The sequence below is a fragment of the Thermobia domestica genome, chromosome 13 (assembly GCF_964235325.1).
Source record: "Thermobia domestica chromosome 13, izTheDome1.hap1.1, whole genome shotgun sequence".
Lineage (NCBI taxonomy): Eukaryota > Metazoa > Arthropoda > Insecta > Zygentoma > Lepismatidae > Thermobia > Thermobia domestica.
This window is the reverse complement of record NC_137466.1, coordinates 177,899,516-177,922,153: the sequence shown is the minus strand read 5'-3', so window position 1 is coordinate 177,922,153 and position 22,638 is coordinate 177,899,516. Positions and strand designations below refer to the sequence as shown.

General features: G+C 34.6%; 1 protein-coding gene across 4 annotated transcripts in view; it reads left to right on the top strand.

The window, feature by feature from the left end:
* l(1)G0289 (plexin domain containing lethal (1) G0289) overlaps positions 1–21,458 on the top strand; it is a 204,269-nt gene extending 182,811 nt beyond the window's left edge. For all 4 annotated transcript variants that reach the window (XM_081736965.1, XM_081736967.1, XM_081736964.1 and 1 more), the window contains 2 exons: positions 12,125–12,261; positions 16,442–21,458. In XM_081736965.1, the coding sequence (XP_081593091.1) occupies positions 12,125–12,261; positions 16,442–16,510 (206 nt within the window). In that variant the 3' untranslated portion in view covers positions 16,511–21,458. The remainder of the gene's footprint in view (positions 1–12,124; positions 12,262–16,441) is intronic.
* The last annotated feature ends 1,180 nt before the right edge of the window (positions 21,459–22,638 follow it).

Genomic DNA, 22,638 nt, shown 5'->3' with positions numbered 1-22,638 from the left:
ATTTCACTTATGTGCTAAAACCGAGTATTGTGATAAAACATTCATGTTGTGTATCTTAGAAGTACTTGTATATGTTGTTGCGCAATTACTATCGTAATAAAATACAAATTATCGATTGGGGCTTGTGTGTGATAAGAAAGAGAAAGGATAGAAAACAATAGTTTTTGTCAGTTCCAAGAATAGGAATACTTTAAAACATATTAAAATTACAAAGACTATAACCTTCGTTAGAAATCAACATAATTTTATATTTCCTTGGGAATTGGTTCTCTTTGTGTTCAAGCGGCTAACGTACGTAGTCCTGAATACAATCGTCGGTAGTGTACTTGTCTTCAATAAAAGCCCGAGTAAGTGCTTCGGATTCCACTTTCAAGCTATATGTCCCGTCTCATGTAGTCTCAGTACTGGGAGAGGTTAAACTCCAATTAATCGGAATTACTATTGAGTCCACTAGATTTAATTAGTTATTTTATTTTTGGTATAAAAATTGTGTAATATGTAATGTAGTTAAACAATATTCTAGTTGTCTTGTTCATTTGAGTTTGATCGCTTGTTACTAACTGCTACATGGTGTTGTTTTCGCTGCTTGATTATTTTATGAGATGTTTGTATTATTAGTAAATTATAATATATTGCTTGGTAGATGTATAGCCAATCGCTTTATAAAAGTACTAACCGAATCTGTTTGGGATTTGTGTGCATGAGTTCATGTTTAATTGTATTTACACGTGACAGCCATATAGAAAATAAATATCTGAAAATCTTTTGTTAAATGACCCCGAGATTAGGCATTATAGGTTCAAGGTAGTAAATGATAACTGAAAAGGAAATCATAAAAGATAGGGAATGGGAGAACGCGAGAAAGACATAACAAACTTGCTATAAGCTAGTATTATCTTGGGAGTTCTGCTTCTATTGAGCCACCGTAGCCCATATTTAAATATTCATATGCAAAGACACTGTATGAGTGAGCACATTACTTACATCATTGATTAAATACTTAAATAGTAACATTGGAAATAAATAAATAAATTGTGTCACTGATTGAAGTTTAGAATAATTTCAAGAGCATTTAAGTAATAGTTATGCTTTTTTCATAATTGCTTTCAAATTTGATTATCCCAGTAGTTTACTTCATTGCGTGTACATTCTTGACTCCATGGATACTTAATGTGCGTAAAAATAATTTATACAGAACTTGCTTGTGGCTAAACAGTTACAGTGTTTGCTTTTGGTGCAGCAGACTCAGATGGGTGTGTATGTAGCTCAAATCTGTAGTTAAACTGAAGGTTCACGTCTCATAGAGCTTAAGGAGCTAAATAATACTTCGATCTTTATACTTCCATTCATACCTAGAATTTATTCATTGAAAAGGTTTCATTAGATATGCGATATTGCACTTAAATGACCCTGGCAATTGCAGATATTTCAGAAAACATCTTTGCTGCTTTTTTTTTTATTTATTAATTAATTAGATTAATATTTATACAGTAGCAATTATTCATTTGACTTAAGCCCATTCTTATATTCTATTTAGTTCTATTCATCAATCGTGTCACTACAGTCGGCGAGAACTATCTTGGCAGTGACGTCAACGCTCTCAGTTGCAAGGCTACCAACTTACGCTATTCACAAATAGTGCTTAGATGGCACACTGAACGCTTCGCACGTCACGTCGTAACTAGTTTAAAATAATGCTGGTAGCGAAGTAGAGAGAATTTAGATAACAATGTATTTGAATAATACTAGCATATATATGTGCATTGTTACGACAAAGAAAGAAAAAATAAGATTAGACCCTATATTTATGTCGTCAAACGACAATATCTTTCCTTTCAAAAAGCAGTTTTCTATTTCCAATAGAATTTTTTTTAAAACCTAAATCTCAACATGCGCAGTATTTGTTGTAATGCCCACTCAAAACCTTTGAAGTCAATGCTTTTCTTAAGTTCGCACAATAATTTATTTAACCCTTATCCGGGCAAGACATTTTTGTAACGTAAACCGGCAACCGGGGCCTGTGAGGCCCAGTATATATTTTAAGTGCAGAATACACAAAATCAATGCCTATTGTCACTTACTGTTCAGACTAGTCTAGAATGTACCGGTATATATTTCTGTAACTTCGTGTCACGCTTTTGTAAGCCGACCAAGCAGAATAGCAAATCCGGTCCAGACAGTTTTGTAACGTCAACGGGCAACCGGGGCCTGTCCGGCCCACTATATATTTTAAGTGCAGAACACTCAAAATTCAATGTCTGTTGCCGCATACTGTTCCGACTAAAGGTTACAATAGTCACGTGTTCAATATATAATTATGTGACAATTTGATCTAATATTTGACAGGAATTTCACTAAAGTTATACGGGGCCTCCTAGGCCCCGGTTGCCCGGTTACGTCAGGAAAAAAGATTTTCAAATTAAAAAAAAAAAAAAAAAAAGCTTTACCAACTCGATATGTTCATGATTTTAACTTCGACGAAAGATAGAAGAATTCAGTATTTTATGTCTTCGAAATATGTATGGTTATTGAGAAATTTTAGAAAAATGAAGCTACTGGGCCTAGGAGGCCCCGGTTGCCCGGATAAGGGTTAAGGTGGCGACAATGCCTTCAGCATAGAGATTGTGAATTGTTCTACGAACTACTACTTCATCGAAAGAATCTAAATTTATTTATCTTTTCTGTGTATTTAGCCTTGCTTTACAGGGTGTTACGACATGTTGTCCAGACTTTACTCCTTCTCTTTCACAATTCACCACACGGATCTCTCAATGACACATGTTGCTCGGGAGGTTTCATGAACACTGTCAGATTTATTATTGTTTGCTGCAAGAAAAGTTGTAAACATTAAAAACAATGTCTCCTGTATCACAATGCAACGGCTTGCCTTTCTTTAGAGTACCATCACCCATTCTTATGCACAAAATTTCGAGAACGAGAATAAAACAAAGGATTGACAACTTTCACCAGTCAGCACAGACTGTACAGCCCTACACAAAGAAAACATGCGCTTTTCAGTTCATTTCATTTAGCTTTTGTTTTTGAATTTGTTTGTTTTTCCTGGAAGTGCTGTTCTTATGTCCTATTGGTAAATGTTATACTTTTCGAAGCTACATTCACTAACCCCCACGTTCTGTTTCCGCGACCAGGAAACACGTTGACATATCATCCTCTAACTCAAGAACCGAGATATGTAAAGACATGGGAGTGTCATTAAAATAAACTTTGGACTTCCCTTCCCATTTCGTCCACAGCATGTTTGTGTCTATCTTCAATAGAACGAAAGTTTGTAGCATGTTGAAATCTGAGTGTTGTTAGAACATAATAAACATAAATGGCTATCATTTAAAATTATTTTCCACATACTTATAATATAAAATTCAAATATAAAATAACCATGTTCTTCATGAAAGTTATATAAATATAATAGCAAAAAATGTAGCATTTATGTCTCCTCGAACTCCAGTTATCGTTATACAAAGATGAGAAGTATATTTATCAAAAATGAATCTCCCATTTCGGTTCATTTCCTTTCGCTTTCCTGTTGTACAGAAGGGAGCGTGCTTGTAAGTTGGTATTTGTGTTCGCGCATTTTCTCTTTCCTGTGATTGGACGTTGAATTGAACGAAGCGTCTGCTATAACCAGTGGGATAGCATTTGAGCAAGAGCGAAGTCTACGTCACTGCCAGGTTAATTCTCGGGCACTGTAGTTCAGAACTAAAAAGATTTTTTTTTTCTAAAGTGTGTTAATTAATGCATTATAAGTGTTTTATATGTTTGTTATTTTGTGAACCATCCTGGAGCTATTCATAGTTGAGTTGGCACGAATGTATCGCGCATGGGACGCTGGAAAATAGTTACACAAGGTAATAGAATCTTTACAGAATTGCTCCAAACTGGATGAACGAACTGTCGTTACAATTTTGTTGAGTGAAGGCTTGACGACAGCACAAATTTATCGCCACATAGCAGTTCAATACAGTGACAACTGTACGAGTCGAATACAAGTTTACGAGGAGCCTGAGTTTAAACAGGCTCCAAACAGTGTTGAAGAAGATTCTTCTCGTCCAGCTCGCTTTTTCAGTGCAGTTACGTAAAGTAATGCTGAAGTGGAAAATTTGATATGCGAAAACTGGGTTCACACTTTGCTGAACCTCAGCATGCCATGCATGATATGGTAGATCCTACTGTTCCCTCCATCTGGAAAACACAGTATTCAATTTCACATGCAATAATTCGCCGGTTTTCCCGTGTCCACTCTAGCAGTGTTGCTTTACGTGACTTCGATGAGAAAGCGATCTGGACGAGGATGATCTTCAACATTATTTATGACTTGTTTGAACTTCTCAGCTCCCTCGTAAACTTCTGTTTTCGTTGCATACTGTATTGAATTGTGATGCGGCGATGAATTTCTGTGGGCCTTACGTTTTCACTCAATAGAAATCTAAGGACACTTTGCTACTCCAGCTTGGAGCAGTTCTATAAAAGTGTCCCTATATTGTGTAATTGTGTCCCAGCGTCCCGTGTTCGACGCATGTATGCAAGCCCCAGCTATGAATAGCCCTAAGATTCCCCGCAAAATAACAAACATACAACAATTACAATCGTACTTTAGACATTTTACACAACTTTTCCGGTTAATTGATGAATGAATCTGGTATTATATCCAATTCAGCTGGAATTAAAATACATCCATTAGCATTAAACTGGATGTTCATAGACACTTTTCCGTTAAGGAAGCTGGACTCGCGTATAAAAATTGTTAATTATAGTCCTGATTGCAATTTCCGGGGAAGCATATGATTTTCAGTCTTAACTCAATATTATAAAGTTCAAATCTACTTGATCTATGGTCTTTTGAACTTCTATCTAAAAATACATAAAATAATGATGGTCAGTTGAACATGTGTGGTTTGATCGGACATTTCTTTGGTGCGTTGTTGCGCCAAAGAGTTCTGTAACTAATCCGTTCATATAGCTGATGTGTGGCTATCATCGGTAGAACATCAAATGTTTGAAAGAATTGCTGTTGTATATGGATGGTTGAATAGCAAAATTAAATGCTGGTAAATTATAATTAATTATAAGCTGATAATTTGTTATTTCATATTGACTTTCTTTCACGGAAATGTCCGACTTTTTTCTTTCAATTTGTTTGTAAATACGTTGATCTAATCACTGTCTGGTTATTTACTTTTAGACTTACAGAGGATTTGGGAAGTTTGAGGTGTATTAGATTTATCAAATTACTAGCTGAAACACCCGTTCTTCGCACAGGGAAGACAAGGTTTATGCAATGTATCATAGTTGAAGGTGAAAAATGAGTGAAGTAAATAAATAAGGAAGAGCAACGCTTTCAGCGTTGCCTTGTCAGTATCATTAAAGTAATAACAAAGAGTAACACCTTTGGCGTTTCCCCTGTCAATATGAATATAATAAATAAACAACGAATAGCAGTGTCTTCGGCATCATCACTTTCAATATGAGCGAAATAAATAAATACCGAAGAGCAACGTCCCAGTCAGTTTCTGGACCAGCTGCCACGTCCCTTCTTCCCTAAACTTGGGCTCAAGTGCATCTGAAGTATCACCAATCAACTTAGCGATCCCGAAAACTACAAATTCGACAATAATATAAGTCATTTTCGATTATTTTTACATGCCAACCTACCCTAGCGGTGTCTTACCCCCAGAGTATTTTTTCACGATCAAGTCTTGTGTATATCATATATATATATATATATATATACGAGAAGATATCAAAATGTTCGTGCAATCACCTAGAAAAAAATCTACTCTGGAGAACTCTGACATTATGATCCTTCTCTATGTATTCACTGTCCTTAATTATGGATTTTTTCCATCGGTTGTTCATTTTCCGTAAGCCCGTTTTTTAGAAGTCTGCATTTTGGCTTTGAAACCACAGTTCAGCCTGAGAAATTATGTCATCCTATTGCCAAATTGGCGTTCTCTGAGTGGACATTTCATTTCTGACAAGAGAAAGAAGTCACTTGGTGCTAGTCTGGTGAGTATAGGAGCGGAGCAATATTTCATATCCTAATTCTACTGCCTTCATCATGGATGCATGGGCGGAATGAGCTGGTGCATTGTCTGCCAACAGCAGCACTACTTTTGTGAGCAATCCTCGACGTTTCTTCTTCAGTCTCTCCCATAACTTAGTCAGGAGATAGGAATAATAAGTACTAGTAATAATTTGCCCCATCTGTCATGATGACCCCTTCACAGACTCAGAAAATAGAAAGCATCACCTTGACGTCAGACTTTTGCACTGGTGCCTTTTTAGGGTTGGGGGAGAAGGGGTATTTCCATTGTTCGCTCATTTCCTTTGTTTCTGGATCATAAAGATAAACCCTACTTTCATTTATTGTCACTAGTCTGCCGAAAATATCCTCTTTATCCACCTCACAGCGATGCAACATTCTTCTTGCAACGTTCTCGTGATTTCTCTTTTGGAAAGATGTGAGTAGTCATGGCACGCACCGTGCTGACACTTTCTGAAGATACAGCTGGGTGGGAATAATACTCCAGGCAAACTCATACCTATTGCGTATACAACACTTTCAACGGTTACCCTCCTGTCTTGTGTTATGATAATCTCCAATTTCTCCGTCAAGGCGACATCATCAGTGAAAAATAGTCTTCCAGATCTAGATACATCCGCGGTAGTCATGCGTTCAGTTTGGAATTGCAGTTGCCACTTGGATACCATTTCATAGGATGGGCTTTCATCCCCATAGACTTCTTTAATTTCTTCGCGGATTTGTATTGATGATTTCCCCTGAAGATGGAGGAACTTAATGACGCTCCGTGCCTCAAGCTTGTCAATCATTGCACCTTCAGTGATTTACCCGAGGAAAAAAAAAGGAAAGAAAGAAAGAAACTTGTTCTAACTTGTTCAGAATTTGCATGGTTAACATACAAGGACCTAACTATAAGGGGTGAGGGGGTTTCATAGTTCGTCAACTTCTAAGTGATAGCACGAACTTTCTGATAGAAATTAAAAAAGACGTTGCCTGTTCACCATAACCGAATAATGGTTCAATCGTTCGAAATGAATTTTTGAATATGTATACAATGATGCGATCCGAAAGTCGCGCGCGCATCCAAATTCAGTTGCCTCTAAATAGTATTATAGTTGAAAAGTTTTCATCGGCTATCTCAAAATTGTACCATGGGTATTAATAACACACCTAGATGCCATCGACATATGTATTGAGCATACGACGGTTGCATTAGTGCTTTGTGTATTTCTTCATGAAGATGTTTTCTCAAGAGCAAAGAGTTTTCATTGTTGAACATTATTTTGGCATTGGATATTCTAGCAACTTTCGTAGGAAATAGGAGGCTCAGTGGTAGAGCGCTTCCTTTGTGCGTGTGGAGTCTTTGGTTCGGTCCCTGGCCAAGTAAGTTTCTGGTAGAAAACATCGTGTCCGTAAGTTTTCTCGGAGTATTCCTGTTTCCTCCCACTTTCTCATTCCATCATTCACTTGCCTTAATCATTGTTTTTCTTAACCTAAAGGGCATAATCGTGGGATGTTAAACTAAAATATTTCATTTCGTAGGGAATATCCTGATGTGGCAGTGCCTAACAATTCAACCATTAACGAGGTTAATCGCTCGTTTTAGGGAATGCAGATCTGTGCAGACAAGAAGATAACCGGAAGATTGCTTATTTTGACTATATTAAACTGTTTGAGGAAGCTATCAGCGCATTCTTAAATTCCATATGAAATGGTCAGACAACGACGAAGAGGGTACACTTTCATTCATATCATGTTCGCAGTGTTCAGAAATTGAAGAAGCCAGATAAAGTGGTAGTGTACTGTACATGGTTTCGCTCATCTGTGCACAACCATGGAATTGCAGAGTTTCAATTTTTTTTTCTTCTTCTTCAACGATGAGGTGTGGTTTCACCTTAGCGGTTACGTGAACAGTCAAAACAATTGAATTTGGTCAACTGAAAATCCACATGTGTTACACGAAAGCCCCTTACTTTCTCAGAAAATTGGGAGTTTGGTGTGCCATATCACGTTGTCGTATGGTGGGCCACATTTTCTTCAAACTACAGTGAACAGTGTTTTGTACAAAAATATCATTACCAGTTATTGCATTTCTTGACGAGGGTGATCGTGATTACTGATTCCAGCAGGATAGTGCCACATGTCACACATCTAACAACACTGTCCATTTCTTGTGCGAATTTTTTGGCGAGCGTATGATCTCCAAAGGATTATGGTCCCCACTTTCACCCGATTTGAGCTCCCTGATTTATTCCTATGGGATTATCGTAAAGGTAAGATCTAGAACAACAGGCAACACACGCTGGAGGAACTAAAGATGAACATAACAAACGAGACTAACAACATCAATGTACACGTGCTCCACAAAGTGGCCTCAAAGATGGTAAAAAGAGTTCGTACGTGCATTACTAAATGGGGTAGTCATTTTGAGCATGTGTTGTAAAAAAAATATAATACTATATCAGATAGTATTAATTAATGTTTTTTTTTTATTATTGTTATTTTGATGTGCACGACTTTTCGATCACCCGCTTCCTACCATAAACTGGGATTTTATCATGTCACTTTTTAAAAATCCGTGTCTTAAGGGAGGAAAAGGGGGGTTTAAAACTTAGAGACTCAATATAAAATACCCCTCGTTGAAAATAAACGGGCACGTGTCAGAAATTTTGGAAAAGTCATAGCAACTGTAGGATAGGGGAACATTTTCAATATTTTTCTCAGTAACTACGTATAAAAATGATTTCGAGGTTGTCCGTCTCTTACGTTTTACTGAACAAGTCATAATGAGGACAACCACCGGAAAGGGCTCCGAAACCCTCTAATCGAGCTCTCGGTTATTAGGATCACACAAGTGACACTGACAAGATTGTGCTGTTAGTACGCTACTCCGTTCGATGACTCGTGAACGAAATCAAATTTTGAATTGTTTTTGCAATAGATAGCCTCGGCCGTGTTTGAAAATGGAATAAGCCTTGTACAGATTAAGAATATGGTGGCCATGTCTTTATGTCTGTTAGTCCACACGATAGCTTTTTTTTTCTTTTTTTTTCTCAATATAACTAGAGCAATTATCTCTGCTGAGCTCGTTAATAGAATCAATCTCGTGTCATTTAAGAGTATGAAGGCCGCTTCTTTTTGTCCGTTACTGTGCATGTTAACTCTTGAACCAAAGTTAATATATTTTTTTTTTCAATAGATACCTAGAACGATTATGTCTGTCAAGTTCGTTAATGGAGTTGGTACTGTGCAGATTAAGAATATGGGGGGCACTTACTTACGTGTTGCGTGATCTTTCTTACTGGTTTTACCAGATCCTTTGTGCGTATTATTTTGTTAATAGAAGTGAAAACAGGTTATATAAGCTCAATATTTTGTTTTCTCATATTCCTTTTAGAAGAGAAAGTCTTTCGTAAAGAACCACAATACGTTAAGAATTAACATAGATTAATTAAATTAGCGAATATATGATTGAATGGTGTATAACCCATTCGAGATAATCTTCGCATACGATGTTGCACAAGGAGAATGTAACCTAATCAATGGCAGTATTTTAAAGATGTGCTTGTACTACCAAAATAGATAACAATTTTGAGGTCAAGGATTTGTTTTTATTTAAAAGAAATGTAATTCAAGTTTTCGAAGGTCCGAAAAGGAGTTACAACTGGACTCTCGGAAAATGAAACCCTATCATTCCATCTTCCAGGCGGAAGATTCGGTGTGATTTGTTTTTATATATGTAGATTGAAATCATCTTCACCACTCAGTCCAGTACTAATGTTTCCTGCATGTTTCTGGTGTTTTGTCACACTCATCGGTAATATGTAAGAACGGTTTTGTCTGGTATCAAAGTGTATAGTTAGTAACTAGACCAACTGCTCTAGAGAACTAAAAGGATGGATAAATGGATTTAAGTGCATCTTTCTCCAAGAGCTTTTTTTTTTAATAATTATAATAAAACTAGACACACTAATTTAATTTAGCAATTTATTCAGGAGATACAACAAAGAATATTGTATATTAGAGAGCATGCACATCTATACAGACTATATGTAAAATATTCTATTTTATTTAGTTGCAGACTACATAATTATCACGAGTAGTCCTAGAAACTCTAGAAGGCATGAAAAAAGGCAGACATTTATTTTGGTATGATTCATGGTTAAAATCGTAGCATATGGAACTTAGTTCTCTGCGATTTGCACAACGATAATTGAAGGTGCATTCTTTCCCCCTGGGGAGTTCGTCTGTTCCGTAGATAATAAAACACACTGAAATCTAGGGATTCTAGTCTTCCTGAAATAAATATGTTGTCAAATTCTAGTAATGATTTCAGAGTGGCGAGTAATCTACCAAGAGAAAGTATATGCCATTGTACGCTACAAATTTAAAAAAAAAAAAAAAAAAAAAAAACTGCAGCAGAAGATGACTTTAATTGAATGTATCTTGTATTATATGTATGTAATTAAACGTAGCAGTGAGTCTAAGGACAACCAAAGGTGGTTTTAAAACTTTCGAAGTAGCAATTTCTCTTTACAAGAAGCTCCAAGATCCGAACAGTCTTCTCATTTTGATCAAATGCACTTTCAATCTGTAGTAGAAGACAATGGATGAAATCGAAGGAATATCAGGCGTAAATCGCGTTTATAATTTTCTAGCATTTGCATGCTATTAGAAAGCAAAGAGGGCTAGAAAATGGGTTTCACGTGATTTGACGGAGAACCAGAAAACGCGCTAATATTTGTTCGTCCTTTTGTCTCTGCACCAAAAGGATTAATTTCTGGATCAGATCATTGCAAATGATAAAAAAGTGAGTGTTATCACGATACTGTGCGTAAGAGACTACGATGAGCAACCGATGACACATCAAACACAGCCGCTAAGTTATTTATCTGCACCGCTAAATGTACGTGGTGTATTTGGTGAGGATAATGAAGTGTAATTCATTATGAGCTTCTTAACTCTGCATATAGAATAATAACTTCTAAAGTCTGCTGTGCTCAACTCACCAGTTTACAAGAGAAAACTGCAGTTAAGTTGTCGGCATTTGCTAACAGAAAAAGGGACCTTACTGTTGCACAATAATGCACATCCGCATGCCTCAGTAAGTACACAGCGACAAACAAACAAAAAAATCGTGGAATATGATTAGATCAAACCTCACCCCATCTTATAACAAGGGATAGCGTTGTCTGATTACGATTTTGTTGGGATCCCTGCAAACTTCTTAGCTGCGAAACATTTCCAAGCATAAGTGTCTTTTAAACAGGGTATCAAACGTATTTTCAAACTCCTCACATTTTTAATATTGTATCAACAACTGGTTTCCGAATTGGAAAAGGTAATAAACAATGGTGGTGACTACATGAGCAACTATCAATACTCTATATGTGATGCTACTTCAAAGTGTACCTCCAAAAGGACAGAACTTTTGAAGTGAACTTAATTATAATAGAAACGTTATGTTGAATTATATCGTGAGTTTTGTCTTTTCCTTAACAGCTAAGAGCTAAGTTCGAATGCACCTTCAGCATCATTGTAGTGTAAATAGCTGAAACATGTTTGAGTTGATCCAAGATAGCATGTTTTAATTACGTATACTATCTCGAGTATTTTTATTGAGATATATGCTTATGAAGTTTATATACATTTAAAATGTAACATTGACATATTGTTATAACCCACAGCCTCATGCAAATTTATAACATTCAAATTTATATTTATTAACAGTCTTCTTCATCATCATCTTCGTATTATTATTAATGCTAATTGAAAATTTTATCCCGAATAGTTCATAAATTGCCTACAAGAGGAAGATCTCTTCTAATTCTTTTCCGGTTGGCAAAGTTCCCACATTTCCTCGTTGAATTGCTGTACTAATCCCTTAAATGAAAAATGATCTAGCTCGGGTATCTCCCGATTTTAACGATATGCGTTGGCCAACTTCATTGATAAAGTTAAACCCCTCTTTGCCATATGAACCACTTGATTCAATTGCTATTGTAACAAACAAATATTTGTCCAATAGATTGATACATTTATTCCTTTTCTCGACCTCTTATAAAATTATTGATCTTCTTTCAGGTGCTGAATCAGTATCAATGGGTATGTCAGGAATTGTTACAATTCTGTTCGTTGTTGCATTGATTGGAGGTCTTGGAGTATGGCTACTATATGCGTACAGAAATCCACATACAGCCTCTGGACAGTTCCTTATAAAAGTAAGTTGTCTTCGATATAGAATAATGTCAATATTTTATGTATTTTCGATATAGAATGTATATCATGGTTATAATAATAATAAATAGAAGTTGGAAGTGTTGTTGTAAGCAAAATATAGTATCACTGTAATTATTTTTCGATAAGGATAAAAGATAATTTTGAGTTCATAGGACTAATCAATCTTCTACGTAGTGTACATTTACCCTTCTGTTTTATATTAAACTCTAGGATTTTCTTAATTATTATTTTTAAAAATTGGAATGTGATGCAATATTGTGTCATAATAGTGTGTTCTTAAAAAGTATTTGCTTGAATTCGGAAGTGAAATATGCGTCAATTTAATCAATTTTGATGCTTGTATAAAGTCTTTAAAAAATCGAAATAATACATTCACATTTGTTATGTTTTGTCAGATCGTTACAACAAATCTCATTGAAAAACAAAATATTTCTCTGACGCTGTCATTGAAGTTATGTATTCCTATACTTACTTCCTATCATAGTAGTTAAAGTGACATGGACCGGTTTTACAGTTTGATAGAAATGATTTCGTTATTTGTCAGTTTTAGTACTAGATCATTGCGAATGCACAAACAAAACATACTCTGTCAAGTTACACACGAGATATATTAGGTACGTCAATGATATTCTGTTCTCTAACAGTAAGAAACACGGTTACAGTTTATTCGTTATAATAATAATAATAATAATAATAATAATAATAATAATAATAATAATAATAATAATAATAATAATAATAAAGTCATAGCAAATTGTTGAAACTAGAAGCAACGTCTCTTACATTTTCAATATATTAATTGCAAATTGATAGGATAGCCATTAAACTGACACAGTTCATGTGCACAATTCGTATGCGGAAGCCGATGGTTGTCGTTAACAAATGACAAAAATAATATTTAGAAAAATATCCTTCCTTAGAGATTACAAATTGTCTGTCACTCAGGAAAATTTATCAGAAGTTTAGTTACTACAAAATGTATACCTTGACAGCACACAGTGGTGACATATAAATGACTTTAAAAAATCAAAATTGTACCCATAGTAAAGCTAGTTAAACTTACTAGATAAGCATTCCTGTGTCCGGTCATTTCCCAGAATTTAAGTTCAGTCCTCTTGAAGTATACTTTTTACCTTTTTTTTTTTTTTTCTCCAAAGAGCTTCAAAATATCACTTACAGAATAAAAATGTTACTACAGTAATTCTCAAATACTGGTTGCCTTAATTCAGTATAAATCGAAATCTGATGTCAAACCTAAATTATCAATAGAGAGATCGACATGAAAAGTATTTCTTATTAAAACTAACCGTAAATAAAATGGCACAACTTTTCCTCCTCCAAATTATTATGGAATATTTAAATATATATAGCAGGGTGAATCATATGCTTGTAATATTTCCACAACCTAAACAGCGTGTATATGCCGTGATTGACTGCAAGTACAAGGTCAACCTGGCCCAAAACGTAATGTGCTAATCGGACTATTTAATACGGAGATTGCCACACCGTCAGTATCTTCAGTCGATTTTTAGTGGCAGTGACGATGAGATTGATATGTGAACTGTTGTGTGATTTCGAACTCGTGTATAACGCTGCTACAGCAACCCAAAACATTTGTCATGCGAAAAGGGAAGGTGCAGGGAACCGCAGCGTAGCAGCTCATTGGTTGTAAAAATGTCGAAGATCAGCCAAGGTTCAGCCGCAACAGGGTAACAGATTATGAAGTCATACGACACACCATAGAGGGAGATCCGTCCACAACACACGATGACTGTCAAACTAACTGCAAAATCCGCATGATGTCCGTTTCCTGAAACGGATTGACACATGCGACCTTTTTCTCTTCCGAAATCCGAATGTGCGAAAACAATGGTTGAGCAAGGACCAACTTCCAGAACTGGTCGTCAAACAGGGCCGTTTGGAGAATAAAGTTCTCCTCTGGTGTAGTCGAAATAAAAGGTTTCGTTCAAGTTGGTTTCTGACGGTCGTGTCACCAATGCTGATCTTTATTTTGAACAATTGGAGTGGAGATCTATACTGCAATACGCCAAAAATATTTGTAAACCGAAAGCGCATCCTGGTGCGACAAGATGACGCAAAACCACACTCGACCATAAAACCAACAAAAAATGCTAGAACTTCATGGCACCGAACTGATGTACACGCATATAGTCCTCACCAACCAGCAAGAGATAGAAAAGACCAATGATTTACTTCATTGTCTCGAAGAACAAGACGTGAGTTTTCGAGGAACAAGTAGGAAAATGGCTGCGGAAAGTCCAACACGATGTGCTATACTTTGAATGTTAATCTGTAATAAATACAAACGTGGAGTGTACCCGAATATTGCAAGACTTATGATTATCCGTGTATTAAATGTTTAATTTTCGTTGACAGCTGTTAACATTGTCAAGACTTAAAAAGCGGTATCTAGTAAGAAGAGAGTGACTACATTAGATACAGAGCAGGGATATCTTAATACGTATTAGCGTATTTAGTTGATATCTTCATTGCAAAGTGAGTAGTAGATTTTTGGACTTCAATTGGCAGATCTATTTACTGTTAACACTTAATTTCCAAATTAAATGTACAGTACGTCACTGCTAAAAGTGTATGTGTGTGTGTCACCGTTAGGAGGTAACAAGTGTGTAGATACAATCTACTTTTTTTTTTAACTTACACCGTTGAGTTGAGTTGATTTTGGGTTTAACGTTCCGTTCAGCAGTGTGGCTATATAAGACGTGGACCTACTGATTAACGTGGAATTCGAACCACATGAGCTCCCGCCGGGAATCGAACCCGGATCTCCCACGCCAAAGAACTTACACAGACCATAAATAAATTATCTGTTGCAGCAGAATAAAAATTTGAGTTATTATTGGTAACGAACGATTTGCTTTTTAGTGCTATAAAATCCGTTTTCCTGCTGAAGAATGTTTTATTCAGATGGATGTGATCTACGAGGGTGAATCAGAAAGTAATCCCTCCAAGGTGATACCTGTATCGGTGCTATCTGTCAAACACAAATAAAAGTATTAGTGGAAAGCTTGCAATGTCAGCTACAAATGGTGGCATCATTTGTCAATATACTCTCCATTACGGGCAACACACTTGCGCCAACGGAAAACAAGATTTTTCATGCCGTCGGTGAAGAATTGTGGTGGATTCTGGCGATACCATTGCCAAACTGCTGCTTCCACCTCCGCGTTATAACTGTAGCGTTAACCCTTAAGTTTGGGGAAGAGCCAAAAGTCGTAGGGCGCAGGATGAGGCAAAAAGTCCAATATTTTGCCAGCAGATGAAACAACTTGGATGTTTTTGGCGGAGGAGAGGACATGTGGCGGTACTCCATCGACTGACGCTTCGTTTCCGGATCATAATGGTGTATCCACAACTCGTCGTCGGCAATGAATGTCCCTGAGCGCAAACCTTCCGCAGCCAGAAATTCAATGACAGCCCGCTGTTTCAACCGGACGTCCCCACTAGATGCCATGGATTACTCCATTACTCTGGGACGAGAAGAGATAGGAAGGTAAAACAAGTGACATTCCATAGCTTCAACATTAGTGCATTAATAATAAACAGTTCAGAATGTTTGCAGTACTATTGGCCAAGTAGTGGGCTTGGAGGCACTTTCGTATCAGTTGAGATATTTCACATCTTTCAATAATGGTATAGTTCAATAAAAATTAAAACTCAAGAGGTAGTCACAGTTCTGGACTGTATCTCATTAATCATACTATGTACTGTAGTCTTGCTTGTGTCATTATGAAAAGTTTGGTGAGAATATGCTTCAGCACCACTTTCATCTTCATCAGTTTATCGTCCGGCATAATTTTTTACGTTTTAAAAAAAATAATATATGTTTTGTCTTTGGACATTTTTCGTTAAACGCTAATATTGTTTTTCGTTAAACGATAATTCCGTTAACTGTTTTTAAATAATCCTAGATGTATCTATATACTTACCTCTAGAATCATGCCGTTTTTAGTTTCCGATAATAAATTTGTTGAAATATTTGGTAAAAGTTAACCATTTGTGTAAGTACGTACATATTTTATGCAGCTTCTTTCTTTCTAAGTCTAGACTTTGAATAGGTCGACTTCTATATTTAATTTCGTTAACTCTTGGCATTAACACGCGTGATTTTTCCGATTTCAGTATCGTCCAAGTCAGTGGAGTTGGAAGAGAGGGGAAGCAAGATACACCGCTGCGACGATTCATATGTGATGGAAGAGAAAGTCTGATATGAATTGGAAAGTAATCTGCAACCTCTTGCCAATCTTTCAAGGCTCTGCAAGTGGAAAAGATAATGTGGACTTTTTTTTATTATTATTATTATTTTCAGAAGCAAGATGCCTTATGATTCTTAAGATAGTGATTGCAAGAAGGGCAGTACATTGTAAAGTGCCTTTTGGAATTAAAATGAAAATTAAGTCAATTTTTTTGTTAGTGTATATCGATACCGTGTGAAGTTTAATTAAACCTGCATTCCATTATTATACAGAACTGGTGTGTTAATAGACACTAGTGTGTGTATATAAAACATATTTTGTAAAGATAATGTAAAGCTGTAAATTAAGAAAAATAATTAAGAAGACACTGTACGATGATTATCTGCATATAATGAAGTTCGATAAATAATGGTACAATTTGGAATTAAATATTAACATTTTTCCTGGATATGTGCCTTCTGTTTTTTAAGAGATAACATTATTAACATTATTGTATAAAATATAGGAATTTCTTATTAGTAACAGTTTATCTTGAGTAGCTTGTTTGCCAGATAAACATAAATTTTAAATTCTCTATCTTAATCTGTATGTATTATATCGATTTCAAAAAAACCTGGTCAGTTATGCTTCTGGTAAGTTGTGTATTCATATCTAAAGCAGGAACTTTTTTGCTATGTAGAATATTATAGAGATTCCCAACAATGTTAAAGTATAAATTTAACCATGAATATAAAGAAGGCCAAATAAATAAATAAATAAATAAATAAAAACGAGACTGTATCTAATAGTCTCTTTGTTGCATGTGTTTCTCTCATGTTTTTTCTTATTCTGAATTTATGTATCCCTCTTAGTGTTAAACGTATAACCGGAGAAACACTTGCAGTAAACATTTCATGGTATTGATTCTATCTAAAAACAGATATTGTCTTTATAAAAGAGGTGCTATAACTTTTGGAAGGCACAAAGTTGAAAAAGAAAGAAAAAAAAAACACTGGTGCTTAACAAATTTGTGTATGTTCTGTACGGTGTACAAGCTACTCAAGATTATCCTCGTATGGTGTTTCATATTCTTGACCTGGGACCAGATTCCATTTGTTTAAATGGTACTTACTACATGATAGAACACGCTCTTTTTAAATCGTGATCTGCTGGTAATTAGAAACATATAATGATTATGTTTAACTTTGTAAGAAATGAGTGTTTCTAATGTGTAACTATGGAATATAACGTGACGCTTGTTATAGCATGGTTCGATAAGAAAATGTGTAAGCTTAAAACACTTCACATTATAAGCAGAAAATCAGTTTATTTTATCGAGTACTGAATGTGTCAAAATGTAAGGAATATTTCCACGCGCAGACTATGAACCTTAAAATTTCGACACAGTACTCATAGTAACCTGCAAACGGGCATACCAATTCAGTTTATTGAAAACAAGAGGCTGAATCCTAACCAAGACATGTAGGGAGAATTAAAGAAAAATGTAGAAAATAAAAAAGGATTTATACGGAGTGAAAATATTCATTCCAGTTCAGTCAATTTGTGGAAAAGATAAAATTTTACGTAAAGGAAAATGGAATTTGTGATTAGAAAGCACACTGTAATATGATCATTTATTCTATTTTTCATTGCGTAAAATATCAGAATTTCTCTCTTAAAATTGACTGAATTATGAATATTGTCATATTAAAATATTTTGGAAAGAAGAAGGGTGTTGCCATCTATTCGATACTTTCAAATTTAAATCTGTACTTTTAACGCCATCTGTGACTTAAAAAAGTGGAAATGAATGGGAATATTAATTAAGCTTGGATTTCTTCTTTCTAGATTTTTAATGTCTCCTTTTGTATAAAAAGTGTATATATTTATTCTGTATATAAATTTTAATATTACCTTAACTGATTTATAAAGTATTAAATTTATATATCGGAGTGTTTATTTTTTAGAAAGCAAGGAACTCTTTTTAATTAAACATAAAGAAACTGGTTAACTGTAAAACTCATTTCTCTTGAAAAGATCAATACTTTTACTATAATAATAATAATAGCGTTGCTAAACTTCAATCTTCGGATCAGCTACTAGTACAAACAGTCTAGTATGGTAAATTGTTTGAATAAGGAAAATAAACTATTCTATTAAATAAATTAATGTGCATAGAAGACAGATACAGAATTCCAGTTGATAGAGATGTCTACGATAGAAACATCAAAAACTTTGTTCATTTACACAGAATTACTTTTTCTGATTAATTCTTTCTTCAATTACAGGCATAGTCGTAAGGAAGACGTTTTCTTTGTTATGTCATTCCATCTGAAACCCATGATGTGCGTTACCTAATATGTACAAGTCTATTTGAAAAGAGAAAGAAAAAACTTGGCTATTCACCTCTCTTTATTCTCACAAACGTAAATAGGATAATTTAATATTTGGACTTCAGACAAAGATCATGAAGAGTTAAATACGCGTCTCATTTCTTTGATTTACTTCCTCGAACGCGTCAGAATACTTTCAAAAAGACCGTACAGTCATGTTCAAAAATTGTTCGTTGCAAAGCCGTGTCTCCCTTGTTGATACTATCATAATCCTGCAATAAAGTGTTCGAAGGGACCATAATGGACTCCAACTCGATCCAGAAAGCAAGCTTCTAAAAAAGAGGTGAGTAGTCAAGTTGTTATGGAACATGCTATACTTTTTGTCTCCCTCTATACAGAAACAAAGGGCAATGTTACAGCTGCCAGTGTAAATGATTGTTACAGTTCTATTGTTGATATAGATTTAGTTATTTATAATGTGTTGCTTTCTTAATACCATTTACCTCTATAAATATGGTATTAACTGAGGCAGCGTAATGCCATAGGAGTGTTGTATCTAAACATTGAACGTCCTAAACAGACGGAAGTTAAATTTTCTATAATAATAGTCTTATATATGTAGTATATAATTGTTGGCTTGCTAGAAACGGATTTTGCTACAATAATAATTAAAAATGTGAATAAAGAAAAAGAAGGGAAACTACATTAGTGTTTAGGTAAATGCCTTATATTGTTAACACTGGAAGTGATTAATCCCCAATAATTGCAAGGGATTATTCAATTTTGCTATATTTTAGACACATTCTTGAACGAGCGACATTTTGAGAAACCCTATCGATATATATATATACGATATGGAGAAATAAAACTTCAAAAATGAAATTACGACATAAAAACTATATGTGCCTCAAATAATATTAAATATTTTTGATCGGTAGTGGGAATAAAAAATTATAAATTAATTCATCAGGTTAAATACTGGAAATTATAGAATTGAAAAAGAAAGTGCTCTCTTTTTGTACTAAAATAAATTTTATACCATGATATACAATTTCTTATAAATTTTATACTGTTTTGGAAAGACATAAAGACTTCCTATCTTTCTAAATAGATATTCTATATAAATCCGAACTCAGAAGAGGAATCTACTTGATTCACTTTATGTTGTTAGGAACTAAAAATGAGAAAGTCGACTTCAGAGATTCTAAACTTAATATATGGTGTACAAGAAATTAAAGTTTTTATGTATACGGAGATACTTTTTAAGATCAGGGGATATTTTGGTAGATTGCCGATAACATGATGTTAAATAGTAATAAGCTTGCAATGGCTTTTCATTGAATATATCGAAAGAAATCAATGTTTTTTATAAAGGAAAACCGCGCGCTTTTATCCTTTAAGAAGCTTTCAACTAACAAGTAAGTGTTGTTGACCACTAATAAATTATTCTAGATAAGAAAGAATATCTTCACTTGTGAGTGGTGCTACTTTTCTCCTGATACTTTTGAATGTGGTAATTAGGACGCTTAGCTATTTTAACGAATTATGATTTTGTGTGTTCAAATAAGTTTAAAGTTACGTATCCATTATGGAGTTTCAGTAAAGTGTCCCAGTTTTACTCTTTTAAATATTCTAGTTTCCAGTATCGGTATATTAAGCCCAGTTTTCTTCGTAATTGTTACGGTAACTAATCTTTGGTGAACTTAAGTTTGAAGCAAGTGGAAACATTACAGTATATATTTTAGTGTCTAAGTACATGTAGAATCTGACTTTTAACAAACAGAGGTCTAGCCAATGTGGAGCTCTTGTCTACATCTCTTTCAAGCTTATGCTGAACAGAAATTAGTTCTCTTTGTAGTATCTTAACGTTACTTAAATGGTCATCAGTTTTGTTAGTAGAATATATTTAAAAATATTTAGCCGTGTTTATACGTGCTGCTTTCTTGTGTAATGATATGAATTCATTATTTTGGTTTGTTAAAATGTAAAAAAATGAGACACTGTTAGTGATATCACTGTTCGTTTGTTGTGATAACCGTGTTTTGTAATTGCACAGTGTGATACAAAGACCTGTATGTACTCTTAAGAATAAGCAGTAACGTCGAATATATTTTCTGGTTAAAGGAGTTACCAGAGGGGTTGTTGCATACGTAGTAATACATTGTACTTTTATTGCTTAAACGCCTATACTGTAATTTAAAAACGCCGTTTTCTAGTTTTTAAAAAATGTAAACAAATGTTATTAAATTTTGAAGAGAAAATGTTGGTGTAAATATATTTTGTGACGCCATTTTCAACTCGGTGCATAAGGGATATTTCAGATTAATGATACGTAAGCATTGTATTATACTGCAAAACAAGAAAAATATCCTGAAAGTGTATATACAGTGTAAACAATCATTTTTATAGAATGTTCTGCAGTGATGATTGCACACAACTTTCTGTATTTTTTAAAAATATTTTATGCTTAATGATGTGGAGTTTTGTATTGTTCAAATTTTAAATCGTTCGTTAGTCGTTATTGTCATCTTTTTGTAATGAAGAGATAAAGAAAGGAAAAAAAAACTTGTTCGCATCATTATTGTACATCATTTTAAATCAATAAAAAAATAAAGCGTGTAAAGAAATGTATGCATAGATTTTTTTTAAGTAACATTCTTCGAGCATATCTTTTTGAGTAGATTTGTACTCTTCAAGTAAATAAGTGTGTGTATGTAGTAAGTTCACAAGATAGGATGAATGTAACGAGAAAGATGGTTGACTAAGCTCTTCTATAACACCTACACTTCTGAGCACTACATGTGTTGTAAATGAAATGCAAATAACGTTGCGATGCGTTACATCAAATTATACACAGAAACCACAGCCAAGTTGAGCTTAACTCCATATTGATGCTAATACTGAAGGCTATCATACCATTTACCATAAGGCTTTTATTATTCGAGATAAAGAAAAAAATCAAAGAATACATCGTGAATTTTCGATAACAAGCTATTCGTGATGTATCGACAATTATTAACTAAGATTAGCGAGGGAAGAAAACTTTCCAAATAATTATAAATTATTATTATTATTATTATTAATTTTCCAAAATGTCGTAATGTAGTCTCGAAGTATTTTTACCTTCACAAATGAAATTGGATAATATATAGACTAGAACACGATATATTTTTCGAGATGCAGATACCCCACAGGGATACTGAAATTTTTAAAAAACGAAAATTTTCGGATTTCCACCCCCACCCCCCTCTATTTCTCCCGAATTTGTGGATCCATATGTCTGGCATATTCAAAAGCTTGTTTTATTTTAAAGGCAATAATTTTCAAAGCCTGAATTTAAGATAATTAATATACGAGGAACTTATTTTTCTTCAGCAATTACGCACGTGCAAACCATGAATATTAATTACGGTACAAGCAAGAATTTCCTAATGAAAATCTAAAATTTCCTTTTAAAAATTATTTTAAAAGGATTGAAGAAAAAGATGTCCAAATTACGTAAATCATGAAACGTGAGTACGTTACTTCCCATACACCACTTATCTTTACTCTTCACCGGCCTCCCAAACCCATCTATCGCATTTAAATCAAAATGGGAAAGACAGTGTCAATTTTAAACTCAATTGACCAAGCCTCGTATATGAAAGAAAGATCTCGAAGCTGCTCTCTCACAAGTTTGATATGTTTGTCTATGTGTTAGTGCTCTTGGCTTTAACCAAATCGTTCAGAACTCCCTTACATGGTAAAGAAAGAAAAATCGCCCAGCGTTCGTTCCACGAGGAAGACTCGTCGATATTTTTAGCCATGATTC